Source organism: Myotis lucifugus, unplaced genomic scaffold (assembly GCF_000147115.1).
Source record: "Myotis lucifugus unplaced genomic scaffold, Myoluc2.0 scaffold_539, whole genome shotgun sequence".
NCBI classification, from domain to species: Eukaryota; Metazoa; Chordata; class Mammalia; order Chiroptera; family Vespertilionidae; genus Myotis; species Myotis lucifugus.
This window is the reverse complement of record NW_005871587.1, coordinates 372,870-394,711: the sequence shown is the minus strand read 5'-3', so window position 1 is coordinate 394,711 and position 21,842 is coordinate 372,870. Positions and strand designations below refer to the sequence as shown.

The 21,842-nt window shown below is 49.5% G+C and overlaps 2 protein-coding genes and 1 long non-coding RNA gene across 3 annotated transcripts in view; 2 read left to right on the top strand and 1 right to left on the bottom strand.

Moving 5' to 3' along the window:
- Positions 1–2,412, top strand: part of RDH8 (retinol dehydrogenase 8 (all-trans)) — a 12,869-nt gene extending 10,457 nt beyond the window's left edge. The window contains exons 7-8 of the mRNA XM_014446426.2: positions 2,003–2,325; positions 2,381–2,412. Coding sequence (XP_014301912.2) covers positions 2,003–2,325; positions 2,381–2,412 — 355 coding nt within the window. The remainder of the gene's footprint in view (positions 1–2,002; positions 2,326–2,380) is intronic.
- An 8,106-nt stretch (positions 2,413–10,518) lies between these two features.
- Positions 10,519–11,420, bottom strand: LOC106694613. The gene is made up of 2 exons (XR_001345650.1): positions 11,334–11,420; positions 10,519–10,958 (listed from the first exon to the last, which is right to left on the bottom strand). It is a non-coding gene; the product is annotated as an uncharacterized LOC106694613 (long non-coding RNA).
- A 971-nt stretch (positions 11,421–12,391) lies between these two features.
- LOC102441481 (complement C3-like) overlaps positions 12,392–21,842 on the top strand; it is a 35,703-nt gene continuing 26,252 nt past the window's right edge. Inside the window, exons 1-17 of the mRNA XM_023745367.1 lie at positions 12,392–12,462; positions 12,596–12,803; positions 13,500–13,674; positions 13,841–13,923; positions 14,013–14,061; positions 14,214–14,273; positions 14,514–14,601; positions 15,648–15,750; positions 15,849–15,969; positions 16,242–16,357; positions 17,014–17,154; positions 17,235–17,444; positions 17,648–17,857; positions 18,415–18,576; positions 18,840–18,969; positions 20,127–20,204; positions 21,454–21,651. Coding sequence (XP_023601135.1) covers positions 12,392–12,462; positions 12,596–12,803; positions 13,500–13,674; positions 13,841–13,923; positions 14,013–14,061; positions 14,214–14,273; positions 14,514–14,601; positions 15,648–15,750; positions 15,849–15,969; positions 16,242–16,357; positions 17,014–17,154; positions 17,235–17,444; positions 17,648–17,857; positions 18,415–18,576; positions 18,840–18,969; positions 20,127–20,204; positions 21,454–21,651 — 2,203 coding nt within the window. The remainder of the gene's footprint in view (positions 12,463–12,595; positions 12,804–13,499; positions 13,675–13,840; positions 13,924–14,012; positions 14,062–14,213; positions 14,274–14,513; positions 14,602–15,647; positions 15,751–15,848; positions 15,970–16,241; positions 16,358–17,013; positions 17,155–17,234; positions 17,445–17,647; positions 17,858–18,414; positions 18,577–18,839; positions 18,970–20,126; positions 20,205–21,453; positions 21,652–21,842) is intronic.

The window sequence follows — 21,842 nt, the reverse complement described above, 5'->3', positions numbered from 1 at the left end:
TGCATGAGCCCCAGCATACAGGCAATAAATTCCTTTGCAGCTTAACTCACCCTGAGTCAGCTTCGGATGCATTTAAGGAAGAAGCATCACCGATCCAGATGGCAACTATAAAAATAAGTGTGGGGGGTAGGGGAGACAACTGTTATTAACTAGCTGGATGCGTTTGCTATTGTATTGTTTACCACGGAGTCAACAGAGATTGGCAGTTCAAAGAGTGTTCAGGACACACCAACCTTTGCTTCTTATTTCAACACTCATACCTGATCCCTCTGTCTTCCCCATCGTAACAAAGACAAGTTCGTTCCTCCAGTGGCTCCGGCCAAAAATCTTGGAGTCATCTCTAGTTCCTCTCTGTCACACCTCACAGCCAATAAATATATCAGGAGATCTCATTCACGTGACCAACCACGTCGCACACCTTCGTGGCCTCCACACTAGTCCAGCCACCACCATTTCTCCCTTGGAGTATTGCTCCAGCCCTCTTCCCCTCCTGCCTTCTACATTTGCCCCTACAATCCACTCTCCCCATAGCAGCCCAGGGGAGCCTTAAGAAGATCTTTTGAATAAGTAAAATGTTCACAATTGTGGGGTTGTTTTTTTTTGGGGGGGGGGTTACATAATTAAAGGATTTTTTAAAAAAACAATTCTGAAAAAAATAAAAAATAAAAAAAATAAAAACAATTCTGCCCTGGCCTGTGTGGCTCAGAGGTTAGAGCGTTGGCCGGATCCACAACCAATTGATGTTTCTCTCTCTCCCTTTCTCTCTCTCTCTCTCTCTCTCTCTCTCTCTTCTCTCTCCCCCTCCCTCCCTTCCACTCTCTCTAAAAATCAATGGAAAAAATATCCATGGCCCTCCTGGTGTTGGTCAGTGATTGAGCATTGACCTATAAACCAGAAGGTCATGGTTCAATTCCCAGTCAGGGCACATGCCTGGGTTGTGGATTTGATCCCCAGTAGGGGGCGTGCAGGAGGCAGCCGATCAATGATTCTTTCTCATCACTGTTGTTTCTATCTCCCTCTCCCTCTCCCTTCCTCTCTGAAACCAATAAAATATATATATATTTAAATATATATATCCATGAATGATAATTTATGCAATCAGTCCTGTACTGATGAATTTTGGATTTCAAGTCATAGTAACAAAGGACATACCCAAAATGATTCTACTAAAACAGAAAAATAATATCACCCCTCTTTTCAAAACTCTTCGATGGTTTCCCCTCTTACTTAGACTCGAATCACCAACCGTCAGGTCTCCTACCTGATCTCATCCCTGAATACCTGTCTCCACTCATCTTCCACTCTCTCCCCTTCACCCACTTCATTCCAGGAACGCAGACCTCCTTGCTGCTCCTTGAACATGCCGTGCACACTCCCGCCTCAGGGCCTTTGCGCTGGCTGTTCCTTCCGCCTGGAATGCTTTCCTCTTATGGCCACGTGGTTTCCTGCTCCACCTCCTTACGGTGCTCAAAGGTCACCAACCCAGAGAGGTCCCCCCTGACCCCCCTGTCACTCCATCCCCTAAAACCACGTTCTTTCTCATCACTGACAGACGTGCTACAGCTATAGTCACAGTTTGTTTCTTGCCCATCTCTACCCACTAGAATGTCAGCTTCATAGAGAGGAGATTGTTGTCTGTGTGCTCGGCCGTATCCCCAGGATCCACAACATGATCGATACCCAAATATCTGACAAATGAATGAATGGGTGGGTGGGGAAGTTAACACATTACAGTGAGACCCTCCTAGCCCTGGGCCATGGTTGGGACTGGAAGTGACTACGCTGGGCACCTCCTGGCTGCACAGTCCAAGCCGAGCGCTCTTGACACCTCCTACCTGAGCCAGCAAGGGCCCTTTCCTCGTCTGTAAAATAGAGGCGTTGCCGGAGAGAAAGTCCCTACTGAGTGCCAGAACGTGGTAGCTGTTTCAGAAACGACAGCCCTTTGGTGTTCATATGGGTATTATCCCTGGCCTCCTGGTCCAGCCCGGCCTTTCCCGGGAAGCCCGGCCTTTCCCGGGAAGCCCCGGCTGGAAGCCCTGGAGGAGGAGGCGGAGGGGAAGACAGACCACACATCCCTGCAAGGCCTTTCCTCCCGCGCCGGCCTCTTCGCTGCAGACCCGGGCTTCCAGGGCGAGGATGGCCGGCGGAATCTGAGCGGCGGCAGCAGCAGCTGCTCCGGGCGAGCGGCCCACTTCCCCGCCCTCCGCCGCCCGCATTCCTGCGGGAGGGGCCGGTACCTCCCCGGCGTCTGGCCGGAGGCTAGCTGGCGCCCTCTCGTGGCCAAGCGAGAGACTGAACTTGACCATGACCGGCTGGAGGGGGCAGGTGGAGCCCACAGCTGCTCTCCCCACCTCTTACCCTCCTCCTGCTCCCCCTTAAGCCCGGGTGCAGAAGCTCAGCTCCATCGCTTAACTGCTGCGTAACCCTGGGAAAGTCGCTCAACCTCCCTGTGCCTCAGTTTCCAAGCTGCAAAATTTGGGGCAGGACACTTCACCCTCCGGTGCCTGGGTTTTTTCATCAGCAAAATGGGGCCGTGGGTTAAGTTGCTGAAAGGATTTAAAGAGACAGTCCTGGGCCAGCCGGTGTGGTCAGAGGTTAAGCGTTGACCTATGAACCAGGAGGCCACCGTTCGATTCCCGGTCAGGGCACATGCCCCTGTCGCAGTCTCTGATCAATGGTTCTCTCTCATCGTTGATGCTTCCGTCTCTCTCTTTTTCTCCTTTCCTCTCTGAAATCAACAAAACATATTTTTTTTAAAAGAGAGAGACAGTCCTGGTGGACGTGTCTGCAGTACCTCTCCACTCCCAAAGGGCGAGAGTTTTGTGTTGCTCACTGCTGTGTCCCCAGTGCCTACAACAAGGCCAGGTACACAATAGGTGCCTAATGCACAGTAACTGAACAAAGGCTTGTCATTCTTCTTTGGGGGGATCTGGGGGGGGGCGGGGTAAGAGGGAACAGTTGTAGGAGATGAGAGTGTCTGCTACCACTCGCTCACCCAGTACCTGCTTTTGTCTCCATCCATTTGTTCATTGGATGGCAAGGTCATATCCCAACAGGCACCCCACCCCACCCCCACCCTGTTTGCTTTCAGTGTTTGCTGTCTCCTCTGTTGTTCATCGGCTGAGAGCTCTTTACACTTCCTACCTGAGCCAGCAAGGGCACTTTTTCCCTTCCTGGGACCACCCCCAAGTCAAACAGAAGCTCAAGGGAGCCACAGGCCTGAGCATGTTTCAAAAAAGGCTCAGATGTGACCACCTGGCAAGGATTCCCACTCGGAAGACAGAGCCACTGGAACTGCCCGAGGGAGCCCAGCCGGGAGAGAAAGTGGGAGGGACTGAGGCTAGTGCCTCTGAGCCACTTGCCTTTGGACAACACCCTGTCCTGGACCTGGGAGGCTCTGGGATAGGGCAGGGTCGGCGTGGGGGGCATGGACACCTGGTGCGGGACAAAGAGGGGAAGGAGAGAGCTCATCACAGCCAAGGGAGAGCTGGCCAGACCGATGGAGATTCCCTGAGAGCCTGGGCCACCCCAGATGAACACCAAAGTTCTAGGACCTCCTAAGTTAGATGTCACCTGCTTCACCAACCCAGGCCTTAATTTGATTCTGCTGATTCCTTGCTTACTAAGAGATTGTTTACCACGGATGTAAGCGCCTTGCCCGTCCTCTTAGCTCATCTGCGTGCCACACCGCACGTGGCTCACCCTCCTGGGGCCTCGGTTTCCCCATCTGTACAATGGGTGCTAATTCTTACTTCAGCACGGCTGTGAGACTCATGTGAATGTACACAGAGCACGTAAAACAGCGTCTGGCACATAGTAAGTGCTCAATAAATGCCCGAGGAATCAATAGCTAGATGCTATCTGCCCCCTGAAAGGGCGAGGGCTAGGTCCTCCATCTTGCCCCAGGGTAGGGGCTGCGTCCTACTCTGCTAGCCACACCCAGGTGGCAGAGCACAGTCCTTTCTCCTCCCCTTACTCCAACCCCCCCCCATAAAGCCCGTCTCTACGCGGGGGTTCACTCTCTCAGCCACTTGGTTTGCCGTTGTGTCGGTGAGTCTGGTGGACGGGAGCTCAAGCTAGCTTGAAATACAGATTCTTATGCTTTTGCATCGGATTGGCTGGCTCCCTGATGTGGTTTCTTGGGAATCTTGAAATCTGGGCATAACACCCCCCTTGTTTCGGACACACGTGGGGTTCCAGTGCTCTGCAAGGATGGTCTGGAAAGTCAGCACGTGTTGAATCTAATGCACGGAAGGCGAGGGGGTTTAAGAAGAAGGCACACCTGCGGCCCAGGAGAGATTCTGTCTGTTGTGGTCACTGCCGTGTCCCCAGCATGCTAAGTAGGGCTGGGCTCCTGGTAGATACTGAATGAATCTTTGTTGGATAAATGTATATCATCGTTGTTTGGGGAGATCTGGGGCCCTCCAAGAGGCAAGACCCCCCTCCCCAAGCTAGCAGCCCTGAGTTCCCAGAAGAAGGAAAAACCAGACAACCTTGTCTGCGACCCCGCCTGCTTCTGAGAGGCAGACACCACAAAGCGGCCCTTCATCCTTAATGGGCTCTTTAAACAGTCAGAGAGAATTATTTCCGAACAGAGAAAGCTTTCTTCCAGAGATGCTTCAAGCATGATGTGTTTTGTCCCCGGTTTAATATGTATAATTCGCCTTTGGAAAAGGAGCCCAGAAGAGCTTGGCATGATTTAGGGACAAAGGACAATGGTCACAGTTTACCAAGCATAACTGTCTCCTGCAAAGAAGGAGAAAGATGCTGGGTGTTGCGGTAAAGTGGAAAGAAGTTAACTAGAAGAGGACGCTCTGCCGGGAGAAGGCGTGAGCCTGCAAGCAGGCCGCGTCAGAACAAAGTCTTGCACGCGAGACTTATTGTTCCGAGGCAGAACTTTCCTTGACGTGATGAATAGTCCATGAAGGCATAGAAAGTTCAGGGGAGGGTGCACTGCTGCAGGTGGAAAGAATCTTTATATAATATAGGAAATTAATAGTGTAATGTATAACTTAGCTTTGATGATTTCTTAAAGCATGTTTATTAATCATTGTCACTTGCTGTACCCCATTGTTAATCATTGTCACTTGCTGTACTCCATTGTTATTTGCTGTGCTCACCCCCAATAAAAGCCATGAGGGATCAGAGGATCTTGGCTATTCGCCTGAGCGAGCGGTAGCCCTCTGCTTCTCTGTATCCTGTCGTCCGACTCATCTCTGTGCCTCCGTTCACCAAGAACGTCAATATCTGGCGCCACGAGCAGGGACCAGGGGTGAGTCTAAGGGGCGTGGGACCGAAAGGGAGATGCCAGCGCCGAGTACGCGGAACTTTCGGCAATAGAAGCCGAGTATGGGGACTAGCCCATCGATGCAGAGTCAATATATAGCTGTCTTGAGATCATTGTTAAAGAGTTCAGGGGTAAAAGTGAAGAATGAGGCTTTTAAAAAATTGTTTGAAGCGGAAACCAAGATGGCGGCATAGGTAAACACCGGAGTTTGCTGCCTCGAACAACCACTTCAAAAATACAACTAAAAGACGGAACGGACATCACCCAGAACCACAGGAAGGCTGGCTGAGGAGAGACTCTTCAACTAGAAGCAACTAGAAGGAAAAACAACAGCATTACGAGGCTTTGAGGAGGCGCAGTGTAGAAAATTTAAAGGTACGGTGGTGCGGCGGTGCGCGCAAAGCAGGCTGGTGGCTGAGGGCGCGGTTGTCGTTTTCAATCAGGAGTGAGTCTCAGACTCTGGGCTACAGATCCGGGCAAGTCTCTAGGGACCCTGACTCAAACGGGAGAAGCGGGACTGTCTGGCTACGGTCCCTCCGAGGTTTGCAGCGGTTGCAGGGACAGAGAGGCAGAGCCCCTGGAGACGGACTGAGAGCAGTCATAGCTGCTCCCTCCCCCCGCCCTGTTGAGCCTGCCCCGCCCAAACCCTGCGCACAGCCATTTGCCAATCGCCTCAGGCAAAGGCTGGACTAGCGCCTCCCCAGAGGACTGAAGTTTTCCACACAGCTGATTCCTACAGCCAGTCGGCCTGGTGGTCAAATCCCTCTAGTGTTAACTACAACAATTAAGGCTTGGCTAAAACAAGACTGCGCACAAAGACCACAAGGGGGTGCACCAAGAAAGCATAAAAGATGCGGAGACAAAAAAACATGACAGAAATGGAGGATATGGAGCTAAGAATCGCAATTTTGAGGGCTTGCCATAAACTTGAGCAGAGCCTCACGAAAACTAATGAGACCCTCGATGCTACGATAAAGAAATTAGAAAGTGAGCATACACGGACTGAAATAAAGAATATTATACCCAATAGCAGACCAGAGGAGCACAAGAATCAAACCGAAGAAGCAAAAAACACCCAACTGGAAAAGCAAAATGAAAAAAGAATCCAAAAGTGTGAAGATAGTGTAAGGAGCCTCTGGGACAGCTACAAGCGTACCAACATCAGAATAATAGGAGTGCCAGAAGATGAGAGACAGCAAGATATTGAAAACCTATTTGAAGAAATAATGGCAGAGAACTTCCCCCACCTGGTGAAAGAAATGGACTTACAGGTCCAAGAAGCGCAGAGAACCCCAAACAAAAGAAATCCAAAGAGGACCACACCAAGACATATCATAATTAAAATGCCAAGAGCAAAAGACAAAGAGAGAATCTTAAAAGCAGCAAGAGAAAGAGACTCAATTACCTACAAGGGAATACCCATACGACTGTCAGCTGATTTCTCAACAGAAACTTTGCAGGCCAGAAGGGAATGGCAAGAAATATTCAAAGTGCTGAATACCAAGAACCTACAACCAAGATTACTTTATCCAGCAAAGCTATCATTCAGAATTGAAGGTCAGATAAAGAGCTTCACAGACAAGGAAAAGCTAAAGGAGTTCATCACCGCCAAACCAGTATTATACGAAATACTGAAAGGTATCCTTTAAGAAGAGGAAGAAGAAAAAGGTAAAGATACAAATTGTGAACAACAAACATGCATCTATCAACAAGTGAATCTAAGAATCAAGTGAATAAATAATCTGATGTACAGAATGAACTGGTGATTATAATGAAACAGGGACATAGAAAGGGAATGGACTGACTATTCTTGGGGGGGAAAGGGGAATGGGAGATTCGGGAAGAGACTGGACAAAAATCGTGCACCTATGGATGAGGACAGTGGGTGGGGAGTGAGGGCGGAGGGTGGGGTGGGAACTGGAAGGAGGGGAGTTATGGGGGGGGGGAGAGGAACAAATGTAATCTGAACAATAAAAATTTAATAAAAAAAAAATTGTTTGAAGCAATTCAGCAGCACTGTTATTGGTTTAACCCAGAAGGAAAACAGCAGTTAAATCTTAAATTGTGGAAACAAATTGGAAGGTCATTAAGAAGGGCTCACCAACAGGGAAATGCTATAGAGGCTGATGTATGGGCTGTTTTTAATTTAGTAACGTTAGCTTTACAGCCTTTTCAGTCTGATTCTGAAGATTGTAAAGAAATTCCTATGAAGTCACAAAGTGCTGCTCCAGGAGCTGAATGTTTAAATCCTGAGCCTCTCCCTCCTGGGAAATCACTACCACCCGAGCCGCTCCCGTTAGAGGTCACTGAACCGAGGGAGTCAAGTAAAAGACAGAAAGCTAGGGATAAAAATGAAGTAGGGGGTTATGAAAGAATAACCTCAGCCAGCGATTCAGAGCTCGATGATTCATCTTCTGCTGGTTCCGAAGATGATCGATGCCCTCACCCTAAGTTAAGGAAAAGAAGAGTGGCGAGAAGGGAAACAGAGATGAAGGAACTTTTAGGGAGTTTAAAAGAATTATTACTTACAGTAGTAAGGAAAAGAAAGAGAATAAAAGCCCTCAGGAGTTGGCTGCACCGCCGCCGAAAAGTGAAAGTAAAGCAGCACTAGCCATTAATCTGGAGTTAGCAGTTGAGCCTCCACCCACCTCCTGAGGACACAAAGAGCTGCTAATGCTCAATACCCTCAAGGGTTATATGTATTATTAATTATAATATTATTATATATAATTATATATGTTATTAATTTTTATATATTAATTAATATAAAATTAATTTATACAGATTATAAATTAATTCCTTATACTTGGAATGCTATAGCTAAGGCAGTATTAGCCCCAGGGCAATATCTGAAATTTAAATCCTGGTGGTGGGAAGAAGCCAGGAGAGTGGCGATGATTAACGCCCAAGAAAACCCACCTAGATGTAATTTTGACCAGTTAACAGGAACTGGAACACATAGTAGCTTACAGCAACAGGTGCTGTTAGAGGATGCTGTTATTGCACAAATTAGAACTTGTTGCTTAAAGGCTTGGTCAAAAATAGAGGAGGCTAGCATCCCAGTCCAATCATTTTCTAAAGTTATATAAATAATATTAATATAATAATAATAATAATCTTATTAAAATCTTATATAAATAATTAATAATAATAATAATAATACTCTTCTTGCTGATGCATTAAAATTCCCATCCTGCTAAATGCTATGGATGTGGGAAAGTGGGACATATGGAAAAAAAAAAATGGTCTGAAGGCAAAAGTCCCACAAGGGAAAGCTAAACATGCTCCTGGAGTTATTAATGCAAATTATGAAGGAGAAATATAAGTTATGATGTCTGCTTTTAGTATTATAAATATAAAGGCTGGAAAAAATGGCACAGTTATTATTACTTCCCTATAAACAAATAGGGCATACAGCACCAGTTAAGCAAACTAGAAGATTTAGTAGCACAGGAAAAAAGGTTTTTTAACATACAATTTTAGGAGGCCAAAGACCTCAATTTTTACAATTTATTCCTGGAGGGAATAAAAATTATCAACCTAGTGGATTCTAGGGCTGATGTAACTATAGTTTCTACTTTGCACTGGCCTCAATCTTGGCCGGTACACAAGGTGAATACAACTTTTACAGGTTGTAAACCTCACTGAAATTTTACAAAGCTCTAATGTACTTGAATGTCAGGGGCCTGAAGGACAAAAAGGCAAAATACAGCCATATGTTGCCTCCATTGCACTATCTTTGTGGGGAAGAGATCTTTTACAACAATGGGGGGCTACAATTACTATACCTTCTCTTCTGAAAGGTCATAGACAAATGATTTGTCAAGCTGGTGCTGGCGTCACTGGCACCAGTGTTCAGGACCAAAATTTATAGAGGGGGCCACTTCAAAGCGCTTCGCCCTGCCTTTAAAATGGAAAACAACTGAACCGGTTTGGGTAGAGCAGTGGCCCCGAACAAGAAAAAAGTTGGAAGTGCTCCAAATTATTATCAAAGAATAAATACAACTAGGGCATATAGAAGCCAGCTCTAGTCCATGGAATTCCCCTGTCTTTGTTATAAAGAAAAAACCAGATAAATGGAGAATGTTAACTGATTTAAGAAGGATTAATGAGATTATTAAACCTATAGAACCTTTACAACCTGGAATTCCAAATCCAGCATGAAAGCCTTTGCTGTAATGGGCAAGCCCCGAGCCATTAAAACTGACAATGGCTCAGCATATTTATCAGGTAAGTGTCAACAATTTTTTCAACAATTTGATATTAAACATATTACAGGAATTCCTGGAAACAGTACAGGTCAAGCAATTATTGAACGACAGAATCGCACCCTTAAGGAAATGCTGCAAAAACAAAAAGGGGGAGAAGAGCTGGTATCAAGCCAGACTCCCCGATGAAGATTATTAAGAGCTCTATTTACTTTAAATTTTTTAAATTTGAATACAGATGCAGTGTCAGCTGCCGAAATGCATTGGGAACATAAACAGGAGGTCCCGGTAGAACAACCTATTATGTATCAAGATGTCACTACTAATCAATGGTGCCCGACTACCGTTTTAAGGTGGGGTCGAGGCTATGCTTATGTTTCCACAGGAACTAAGAAGTTCTAGATTCCTGATAAAAGAATCAAGCTAAGGCATGGCGAGCAAGAGGAAGCGTGATGAGGCGGGACTAGAAGACCGGTTTGCACAGCTAACCATCCAGAGAGGACAAACAATTCGCACGCAGTTGCCTCGCACCCGAAACATTTCTCCACCGACATGGGGACAGGTGAAGCGCCTATGCCAGGAAGGGGAATGCCTTGTGACTGCCCATGGAAGGCCCTGTAACTAATGACTCTAATTGGATGCCTGGACTTTTTAAAGATCGTGGGCCTTTGAAACCAGATGAAAAAGGGTCCAGTCCAATGGAATCAAACTGCTGGAGAAATATCTTGTTTTAATTGTACTTTGTTAACCTGTGTAAATAACTCTGTACCTTTTAATCACAGTAGAGAGAGCTTGTATCTATTGCGGAAGGAATATTGAAGAGATCAAAAAGGTTTATTGGCATACTAATTGCTGCAATTCTAGGATTGATTGCTGTAACAGCGACTGCAGCAACGGCTGGGGTGGCATTGCAGCGATCAGTCCAAACTGCTACTTTTGTTCAGGAATGGCATAAAGATTCAGAACAGTTATGGAGTTCTCAACGGAAAATTGATAGTAAAATTAATGAACAAATAGCCGATCTTGAACAAACAGTAGCTTTATTAGGGGACCAAATTGTAAGCCTGCAAAGGCGATTACAGTTAAAATGTGATTGGAACCATACTGGTCTGTGTATCACCCTTGTGCCTTACAATGAGACAGCTTTTCCTTGGGATAAGGTTAAGAAACACTTATTGAATCATGCCAATTTAACACAAGAAATTATTGATCTTTAAGATCATATTCACACAACATTTCAAAAGAGATTAGAGGAGGTAACCGGACAGCAAATTTTACAAGGTCTTATAAATGAGATACAGAACATGAATCCTATTCCACATATTCAAGCATTAATGGAAACCTCCTCAGGGTTGTTATTGCTAGTATTGATACTTTGCTTTGTTCTATATTTAGTCTGCAGAAGATCGCATAAAGCCGCAGCAGTGAACAATCAACGCAGTGCTATTTTTTCTGTCATGAACCTGAAGCAAAACAAAAAAGGGGGAAAATGTTGCGGTAAAGTGGAAAGAAGTTAACTAGAAGAGGACGCTCTGCTGGGAGAAGGCGTGAGCCTGCAAGCAGGCCGCGTCAAAACAAAGTCTTGCACGCGAGACTTATTGTTCCGAGGCAGAACTTTCCTTGACGTGGTGAATAGTCCATGAAGGCATAGAAAGTTCAGGGGAGGGTGCACTGCTGCAGGTGGAAAGAATCTTTATATAATATAGGAAATTAATAGTGTAATGTATAACTTAGCTTTGATGATTTCTTAAAGCATGTTTATTAATCATTGTCACTTGCTGTACCCCATTGTTAATCATTGTCACTTGCTGTACTCCATTGTTATTTGCTGTGCTCACCCCCAATAAAAGCCATGAGGGATCAGAGGATCTTGGCTATTCGCCTGAGCGAGCGGTAGCCCTCTGCTTCTCCATATCCTGTCGTCCGACTCATCTCTGCGCCTCCGTTCACCAAGAACATCAATACTGGGTGCGGAAAGATCACGAGCAAAAGGCGTGGCTCCATGGAGCGAGGGCGGTCCAATGCTCCAGGAGGTCACTGTTTCGATTCTGGTTGGGCACATGCCCTGGTAGGGGTGCACAGGAGGCAGCAGATGGATGGCTTCTCTCATTGAGATTTCTCTGTCTCTCTCTCCCTTCCTCTCTCTCTGAAATCAATTAAAATATCTATTTTTTTAAATTAGCCCAGTCGTGGTGGCTCAGTGGTTGAGTGTCAATCTATGAACCAGGAGGTCAGGGTTTGATTCCCTGTCAGGGCACATGCCCAGGTTTCGGGCTCAATCCCCAGTGGGGGGCATACAGGAAGCAGTTCATCAATGATATCAATGATTCTCTCTCATCATTGATGTTTCTATGCCTCTCTCCCTCTCCCTTCCTCTCTGAAATCAATACAAATATAGATTTAGCCCTAGCTGGTTTGGCTCAGTGGATAGAGCATCGGCCGGCGAACTGAAAGGTTCTGGGTTCAATTCCGGTCAAGGCATATGTCTGGGTTACAGGTGGTGGTCAATGATTCTCTCTCACCATTGATGTTTCTATCTCCCTCTCCCTTCCTCTCAGAAATATATATATATATATAATTTAAAGAGCAAAAGGATCTGAGCCATGCATTTCTCAGAAGGTTCCATTATGGTGGACCCTGGGGCCACACGGCTAAATGCCTTATGGCTGCTCCAACCTGTGATTGGGAAATGGATACGTTACTGTCCCTGGCCCCCAGGGGAGGCTTGGCTGAGAAGAAGGAGCAGCCGCTCTGCTCCCATTGGGTCTCTGGAGATCCCCTCCCATGTCTGTTAGATATTAACTCAGCCAGGGCAGGCCAAGGCAAACAGGCCAGAGCCGGGCAAACAAGAGGACAGGCATCTGTGGCCGGCGGCCCACATCACCGTCCCACTGCCATGGACGTGCCCTGGTCCCTGGGCTTGACTCTGCTCCTCTTGGGGATCCCCCTCACCCATGCTGAGCCACTGTGAGTCTGGGAAGCTGAGGGGAACCTGCCTACACATCCGTGGTCTTTATGACTCCCCGCAGGGGACCCCGTCGGTCTCTGCCGTTGCCTCCCCCACTGGAGGCCCCTGGGCCCTGTGTTTGTCTGCCGGCAGGTATATCCTGGTGACCCCCCGAGTCCTGCGGGTCGGCAACCCTGAGAACATCCACGTGCAGGCTCACTCGGACTCCAGGCAGCCCCTTACCGGGACCCTGGAGGTGAACCTCACTGTGTGGGACTTCCCCCTGAAGAAGGCGGAGGTGGCCAGAAGCCAGCTCACTCTCTCACCGGAAAACCACTTCATGAGCCAGGCAGCCCTGACGGTAAGAGACAGGCCAGCATGGGTGGCCACAAAGGGAGGCTCCAGGCCGGCAGCAAGGGCGGAGAGCGGCAGGCTCTAGGGGGGATTTCCACTAGATGCACGAGGGAATAGACGCAGGGCATGGGTCTACTTAGTGCTCCTCTTATGTTCTGTCCATTTAGAAATCCAAAATCCCTTCATCTGGGCTCCCAGAAGGGCCATGCTTATTAGCCTATAATGAGTGGTCGGCAAACTCACTAGTCAACAGAGCCAAATATCATCAGTACAACGATTGAAATTTCTTTTGAGAGCCAAGTTTTTTAAACTTAAACTATATAGGCAGGTACATTGTTATTAACTTAATTAGGGTACTCCTAAGGCTTAGGAAGAGCCACACTCAAGGGGCCAAAAAGCCGCATGTGGCTTGCAAGCCGCAGTTTGCTGACCACTGGCCTATATGATGCCTCTGTGCTAATTATAAAGGCGCCCTCTGCTGGTGACTTGGAAAACTGACCATGGCCTGGATTGTATGTATCTCCGCTTGGAGGCCACGTCCTTGTGCGGGATCAAACTGTGCAGCCACACGGGGCGGCCTTGCTCCCAAAGGCAGAGCTGGAGGGCCCCCACTCAGTTGGCTCTCCCAAGATCTGGCCCAGGGCTTTGCTCCCAGGGATGGAGACCCCAGCAGGGCCTGAGGAGTGTGGGCATCTCTCCCCAGATTCCCGAGAGCCTGGTATACCCCCCACAACCAGGGCAGCAGCATGTCATCATCCGGGCAACGTGGGCACCCACCTCCACCTCCTCGTTCATGGAGAAGGTTGTGCTGGTGGCTCCCCATGCTGGCTACATCTTCATCCAGACGGACAAGACCATCTACACCCCTGAGCACATGGGTACAGCCTCTGCGCACTGGGCCTGGAGCAGACATCGCCTCTCCCCCCGGCCTCCCCCAATGCCCAACGTATCCCACCTGCCTAGGTCCCCCCACTGCCCAAGACTATAATGACTACAGCCCTCTCCAAACTCTACCCAACACTCAGCGTCTTCCTCCTCCCCCAGTTCAGTACCGGGTGCTCGCTGTGAACCACAAGATGGATCCTGTGACCAGGACGTTCACTCTGGACATCAAGGTGGCCTCTCCGGTTGGCAGGGTGGGTGGGTCCCAGGCACTGGGGTTATATCATGTGCTGAGGGCCTGGGGGCATGAACCACCTACCCGCTGTCCCCGCAGAACCCAGAAGGGATCACTGTGCTCAGCCAGGATCTGCTGGCCAGCAGAGGTATCTTCACGAGCTCCTTCCACCTTCCACCTCCCAGAGCTCATCAGGTGCCCTACTGGGAGCCCTAGGGCCGGGGGGGGTGGGAGGGGCCTCCTCAGTCTCCATCTCTCCTAACTTTCTGTGCCTCAGTTTTGGGACCTGGACCATTGAAGCCAGTTACCAAAGTGCAACCAAGCTGAAGTTCAAAGCAGCCTTTGACGTGAAGGAGTATGGTGAGCAGCGTGGGACGGGGAGGGCGAGGTGGGACAAGCCAGAAGCAGGGCTGGAGACGCAGAGGAGGTCTTGTGGCACACCTACTGTGTGCCAGGGCCCGGACTGGGTGCCGGTGAACAGGGATGCATGTTCCAGTCCTTGGGGGTGGCCACAGTGACCAGGGAAGGAGCAGGACAGGGAGGCGATTAGGGCGAGGACGGTGAGTTGCTGAGAGTGTCCATTGCCTTTACTCCGCCCAGTGCTCCCTTCTTTTGAGGTCCGGCTGATCCCAAAGAAGAGCTTCTTCTACCTCAATGATGAATCTCTGTGTGTGGAAATCCAGGCCTGGTGAGTCCCCTCACTCTTAGCCTGGCCTGAGGACCAAGGACACCAAGAAACTGAAGGGGCCCTAACTGATTTGGCTCAGTGGATAGAGCATCGACCTACGGACTGAAAGGTCCCAGGTTCGATTCCGGTTAAGGGCATGTACCTTGGTTGCGGGCACATCCCCAGTGGGAGGTGTGCAGGAGGCAGCTGATCGATGTTTCTCTCTCATCGATGTTTCTAACTCTCTATCCCTCTCCCTTCCTCTCTGTAAAAAATCAATAAAATATATTTTTTTTTAAAAGAAACTGAAGGGTAGTAAGAATTGGGTCACGTGTATAGCACTTGGGGCATCATGAAGGCACTTTCTGACACCCATCAGATATTCTGGGTCACCCACATCGTCCCACGAGGTTGTACAGACCACGTCTGCCACCTGTGAGGTTGTACAGACCATCCCTTCAGGCTTCTGGGGTTGTACAGGCCACCTTGTCTACCTAATGGAGCGCCCCACATCTCATGGTATGGACCACCTCGGAGGGTCCACAAGGTTGCACAAGCACCTTGTGAGGTTACCCAGATCACCTCTGCAGACTATGAGACTACAAATGCCATATCTGCTGCCTGTGGGGTTTACTGACCATCTCCACAGCTCTATGAAGTTGTATAGGCCATGTTGTCCCCCTAAGCTTATAAGGGCCATTCCTGCCACTTCTTAACGTTATACAGACCATTCCTGAACCCTTATCATGCTGCACAGGCCACCTCTGCCACCCCACAGGTTGCCCAGACTCCTATGTGGCTCCAAATCGTAGTATAATATACCTCTACCATCTCGTGAGGTTTCACAAGCCACATCTACCACTCAACAAGGCTTTATGTAACATATTGGTCACCTCCCAGGATTTTGTGGGTCAGCAATGAAACCTTAGCTTCCAGGGGGCCGCCTCTGCCCCTCCCCAAGTTTCACGGCCATCGTTGCAGCCCTCTGAGATCATACAGGCCGTCTCTGTAGCCACGGAAGGTTGTGCGGGGCTTCAGAGCCAGTGGAGCGTCTCTTTATCCCCCAGGTATATATTCAACAAGCCGGTGGACGGACATGCCCTGGCCATCTTCGGGGTGAAGCTGGGTTCCCGCCGGATCGCCATTCAAAGTTCTCTACAGAGGGTGGAGGTAACCAATTCGGACCCCTCCCCAGTCTCCTTTCCCCCCAGCCCTCCTTCACTTCCCCACGAAACCACCTCCTCTCCTCTCTCCTGCCCTGAGAGCAGATCTCCAGAGGCGAGGGTCACGTCTCCCTCCAGAAGGACACGTTGATGGCTGCATTCCAAGGCCCAGAAGAGGACTTCATAGGGGCCTCGATCTATGTCAACGTCACCGTGTTCTCCTCAGGTGCTGCCCTCACCCATGGCCCACGGCTGAGTTCAGGACACTGTGTTCCTTCTCAGCCCAGACATTCCTCCCACGTGACCACAGGTGGCCTCCTGCCTGCGTTTCCTCATCAGAGAAATGGGGAAACATCAGAAGGGCTGGCAGGAGTTGAACTTGTGTTACTGTCTTTCCCTGTCATCATCTCCAACATGTGCCTCCCATACCTGCCGCCCTGCCACTCCCCCAAGAAATTAAATTTCCTCCACAGACCTCATGGTCCCCTCTCTCTACAGGGGGTGAGATGGTGCAGGCCGAGACCTCAGCGGTGAAGATCGCCCGGAGCCCATACAACATCAAGTTCACCAGGACACCCCAGTATTTCAAGCCGGGGATGCCCTTCCATTTTAGGGTCAGAGTCTGAGTTCACTCCATTTAAGGACTCAGGGGCCCCACCCTCAAACAGCCACACCCCAGAAATAAAAATCCACATTGGACTCACCTGCCCCCAATCTTTCTTAGAGTTGAGTCCATCATGCCCCCAGATTAATCTCAAGGTTTCCTCAAGTCTTAACCCATGTCTTCCCAAAGCACAGAGAGGGCTCCATAATTTCTCTATGGGAACTTAGGAGTCACAGTCAGGCTGGAACATGGTGCTTAAGGGTTTATCTTGAGGCTGCATTTGCACAGTAAGCACACTGTTTTCTCATACATTCATTTGGGGTGACCTTGATGTGTCTGATGGGCATTACTTTAGTCCCAGTCCTGCTCTGTTCCCCCCACCCAAGACCTCCATGTCTCCTCCTACTGCTCCACCCCCAATTCCACCCTACCCTCACCCCACAGGCACACCAATACCCAGGGCTACCACCTATGGATGTGCGCAGCAATGCTCTAGGGGTGCCATTCACAAAGACTCTAGTGTGAATGGTATCCCTGGTGTTTGCTCAGTGCACAACTGGCACAGCTGTCCAAGGCAGCCCTAACCAGGTGGCATTCACAGCTCCCACCTCTCACAGCAGGCCGCCCCCAGGCCTGTCCTTTATCTCACCCCACACTCCTCCTCAGGTCTTCGTCTCAAATCCTGACGGGTCCCCAGCCTCCGGAGTTCTTGTTCGCTGCCAAGACCGCAAAATGTACACCTCACCCAGTGGGGTGGCCACTCTAACCATCAACACAGACACACAGCTGAAGCAGCTCCCTATCCAGGTACCGATCTGATGGGGCAGAAATGGTGGGGTTGTGTAAATGGAAAGTATCAAGAGTTAGTCGCCCATCAATCTCCCCAGGTGGTAACTGATGAGGATCTCCGGCCAGAGGATCAAGCATCGGCCAGGATGACTGCTTGGCCTTACTCAACTCAGGATGGGTCAGGGAACTTCCTGCACATAGAGGTGAAGACGTCTGACACTGAAGTTGGCAGCAGCCTCCAGCTGAGCCTCCACACAAGGCATCTGAACCCCGCAGCCAAGGATCAGATCACTCACTTCACCATCCTGGTGAGGGACTAAGACCAGGGCTTGAGCCAAAGAATTCTTTCCCTGGAACAGTCTTGGGTAGCTGAGTTGGAGGAACTGTGAACATGGTGTGAAGGTGGGACCCATCTGGGGTAGGCTCAGGCCAAGGAATGAAGCATAGGGACTGAAGACCTCTCTTGTGGGCTGGCCCTACCCTTCTCATCTTGGCTTCCCCTGTTTTTAAGGTCCTGAGTAAGGGTCAGATTGTGTCTACCAAACATCAATTAAAACGTCACAGGAGTGTCTACACGTCAGCCATCATTGATGTGACTTCAGAGATGCTGCCCTCCTTCCGCATCCTGGCCTTTTATTTACTGCCCAGAGGAACAGGCCAGAACCCTGAATTGGTAGCCGATTCCATATGGATTGATGTGAAAGACAGATGCATGGGGACGGTGAGCCAAACTCCTTAAAGTTGTACATCACCATCAAAAAGCTCGGGAGAGGGTCTGTCCAAGTTCAAGGGCTCCCAGCCTAGAGGCAAGTGAGTGTAAGAGGAAGAGATGTGGCTTTAAAAGCTCAACCTAGGGAGTGGAGATGATGCAAGTAAATGTGTGGAGCTGGAATTGGTCTGGTGGAGTTCCCTAATGCTCCATCAGAGTTGTAGGCAACATGAACCTGAAAGTGAACTTGAGCCCCTGGCCAGTGTGGCTCAGTTGGTTGGGCATTGTCCCATGCACCAGGAGGTTGTTGGTTCAATTCCTGGTCAAGGGCACAAGCCCAGGTTACAGGCTCAATTGGCTGCAGGAGGCAGCCAATCAATGTTGTGCTCTCACATCAATGTTTCCTCTCTCTCTCTCTCTCTCTCTCTCTCTCTCTCTCTCTCCCTCTCCCTCTCCCCTTCTTCCTCTCTCTTTGAAAATCAATAAACTAAAAAAAAAAGTGGACTTGGGGAAGCCCCTTGGCAGTCTATAAGCCCTTTTTTATGACATATCTCTTTTTCCTGGATCAGCTGAAGGTTGGCTTAAATCATGAAGACTCCTTCAGTTCTTTGGAGCCCAACAGCAAGGTGGACATAAAGGTGACAGGTGATGCAGAGGCCACAGTGGGGCTTGTGGCCGTGGACAAGGCTGTTTACGTCTTGAACAGCAAACACAAGCTCACACAGAAGAAGGTGAGTACGTGTGCATTTGGGGTCAAAAGGTTGCCTGGACATTCTAGCTGGAGTTTCCTCTTCTTCAGCTGTAAAATGCAACATCAACGGTTGCAAGGACGCAAGTAGCTAGGGCACAGCCTAGAGATTGGCAGGTGGTAAGAACTCAATCAGTGGCAGATAGTGTGAGAATTATTACTTGAGCCAGCAATGACAGTGCATTATTGCTCCTTCCCTGGAGGGTCATACAGGCTCCAAGTCCAGGTTCCTCTCTGGCCCCCCAGGTCTGGGATGTGGTGGAGGAACACGACATTGGCTGCACCGCCGGCAGTGGGAAAGACGGGCTAGCTGTGTTCAAGGATGCTGGGTTGGACCTGAAGATGAGCACAGGGATGGACACCTTGGCAAGCTCAGGTACAGGCAGGGGGTGGGAGGTGGGCAGGAGGGTGGCAGGGATGGAGGCAATGCTGTCTAGTGGTTAAGAACATGGGGTTTGGCATCTAACAAACAGGCTAAAATTCAGGATCTTGGCACTTACCATGGGCCAGTCACATTTCTTCTCTGAGTCTGGGTTTCTCTGTCCATAAAGTGGGGATAATAATACAAGTAACTCACTCTGTCTTAGTTAAGGTATAGGTTTGTCCATACGAATCAGAGATAAAATAATAGCAGCTCAAATAAGATAGAAGTTTATTTCTCACTCAGTCACCATCCAGAGGTCATTCTGGGACTCAGGCTGCTTCTAGCTTATTGTTCTGACATATTCCAAGATAGCACCTCATCTGAACCTCATTTCAGGCAGGAGGATGAAGGGAAGAGGGAAAGAGAGGACATTATTCTCACATTCATTGGCCAGAACTCAGTCACATGGCCCCACCTAGGCCCAAGGGACGTGTACTGGGAAATGTACTCTTCATTCTGAGTGATATATAAAGATGGAGGTTTAGTTGCTACAGATGAGAGGAGGAGGATAGATACTGGGGACAACTAGCAGTGTGTTCTTTCAGCAATAAATAGTTACATCATGAGTTTCTGTCTACTGCAATCTATATGCACGATGCCATTGATAGAACTCTATGACTCCAATGATTGTACTCACTTTACATAGCTGGCGAAAGTAACCCCCAGCGCCCGGCTGGTGTTGTCTAGTGGTTGAGCGTTGACCTATGAACCAGGCGGTCACGGTTGGATCCCCCATCAGGGCACATGCCAGATTGCAGGCTCGGTCCCCTGTAGGGGGAGTGCAGGAGGCCTGTTGATGATCTCTCTCTTATCATTGATGGTTTCTGTCTCCCCTCTCCCTCTCCCTCTCCCTCTCCCCTCTCCCTCTCCCTCTGCCTCTCTCCCTTCTCTCCCTCTCTGAAATCAATTTAAAAAAAATAATAATAATGCCCCAGAGAGGTTGTGACTTGTTGAAGACTGTATAGCTTTTCCATGGTGAATCTTAAATATGAGGTACCCATGGAATAGAATGAGGTGATGGGCATCACCCATGGGGCGTACAATACACTTCATCAAGGGTGTTGGTAATGATCTTGACAGTTGTCCTCATGCTTCCCTCTGGCCTCCAGACTGGCACTGCCCCCAGAGCCACCCTCCCAGCCGCCGCCGCCGCTCCCTAAAGAGCCTGGAGACCAAGAGGAACGCAGGTCAGAGCTAAAGCTGGATGTCCCCCTCTTGGCTCCCTGACCTACTGGATTCATCAGGGCTTAAAACCGCAAACTGAACCCATTCTAGGTACTTCACGCAGTCAGGGAGGGATTTAATCCTAGGAATTTGGTGCTTTCAACATTACTTGACTGGGCTATAGGAATGGAAAGTTGCAGACTGGCTGCTCACTGGGACTCAGGATCACCCCCCTGCAGTTCTTGCAATGCATGAAATCTCCGGAAACTTCTGACAATATTTCTCAAAGAGATAGTGGAACATGGAATTTTTCCCATTAAAACCCACACAGACTGAGGCCCACTCCTTAGCTACACTGCTGCAGGGGAAACGCTCTGTTTCTCTTTCACAAGAGCTTCTGGGGGGCAGAATCTAATTCCAGCCAGAACTCCAGCAGCAAGAGAGTCTGGGAAACCCAGCTTTCAGATGTCAGATGGAGGAGGGAATGTAGACAAGCGGAGAAGTCGGTGCTGAGTGCCAATGGGTAACGTTTGGCTCTGGGCCCGGCGTTCCCGGACGGTGGGAGGCCCCTCTGGCTGGTGTCAGAAGCGTGTGTTCTATGAGCGTTAGATTTTTCCGTCTCTTTGAGCCATGCTAGGAGTTGGTGGAACTAAATGCAAAGAAGATAAGTAAAATGTAATAAAAATCAAGGTAAAACCCTAATATAATTTCCATATCAAAAATCATGCTCACCTTCTGGAGAGAGTTTGTAATATGAACTGCTGTTTTATTTATTTAACGGCACTGATCCGTTCTACGATTTAACTATGGATCTTCTAGCCGTGTTGTAAGGTGGACAACGAGATTTTTAAATTGCGATAATTACGGCGAGGTTTATGCTTTTTACAAATACATCATGAAAATTGGGAGCCGAAGTGGCATCTTTTAGACATAAACATGGCGTTACCAATCTTGTCAAAAAGGAGCACACGGAGGAGGCGGGGAGGGGCGGGGAAGCCGCAGCAGCCTGGAGTCTAGTCCCAGCCCTGCCACTGGGAGGTGTGTGGCCCTAGGCCAGGAAACTGACCCCTCTGTCACTCGGCTTCCCGATCAGAACTCCCCATATGGGTTCAATGTGAGCTTTCAGGGGGAAGATATAGACCAAGTGCCAGGACCCGCATCTGCCGGCGTTCAGGCTAAGCAAGGCCAAGCGTGCGTGCCCTGAGGCGGCTGGCTCCCAGCGTCCTCAGCCCCTGCTCAGCCCCTCCTCGTCCCTCTTAACCTGGCCCGCAGTGAACAAGTTCAACACAGAGCTGGAGCGCAAGTGCTGTGAGGCTGGGCTCCGGGAGAACCCCGTGGGGCTGTCGTGCGAGGAGAGGACCCGGCACGTCCGCCCTGAGCCGGCCTGTGTGGCCGCGTTCCTGAGCTGCTGCCATCTGTCTGCGGCCCTGACTCGGGAGGCCCTGCAGGAGGAGCTGCTTCTGGGGACAAGTGAGGGGGCACGGCAGGAGGCACAGGGAGGGGGCCTCCACCAAAGGGCCTGGAGCGCCATGGGGTCCAGGGGAGATTCGGCCACGGGAACCTTGCCTGGGGGGACCGTGCCTCAGAGCTGCGGGGCGACTGACCCAGGGAGAGAGGCGAAGGTGATCCCAGCCGCGTCTGCTCCCTGCAGCGGACGACGA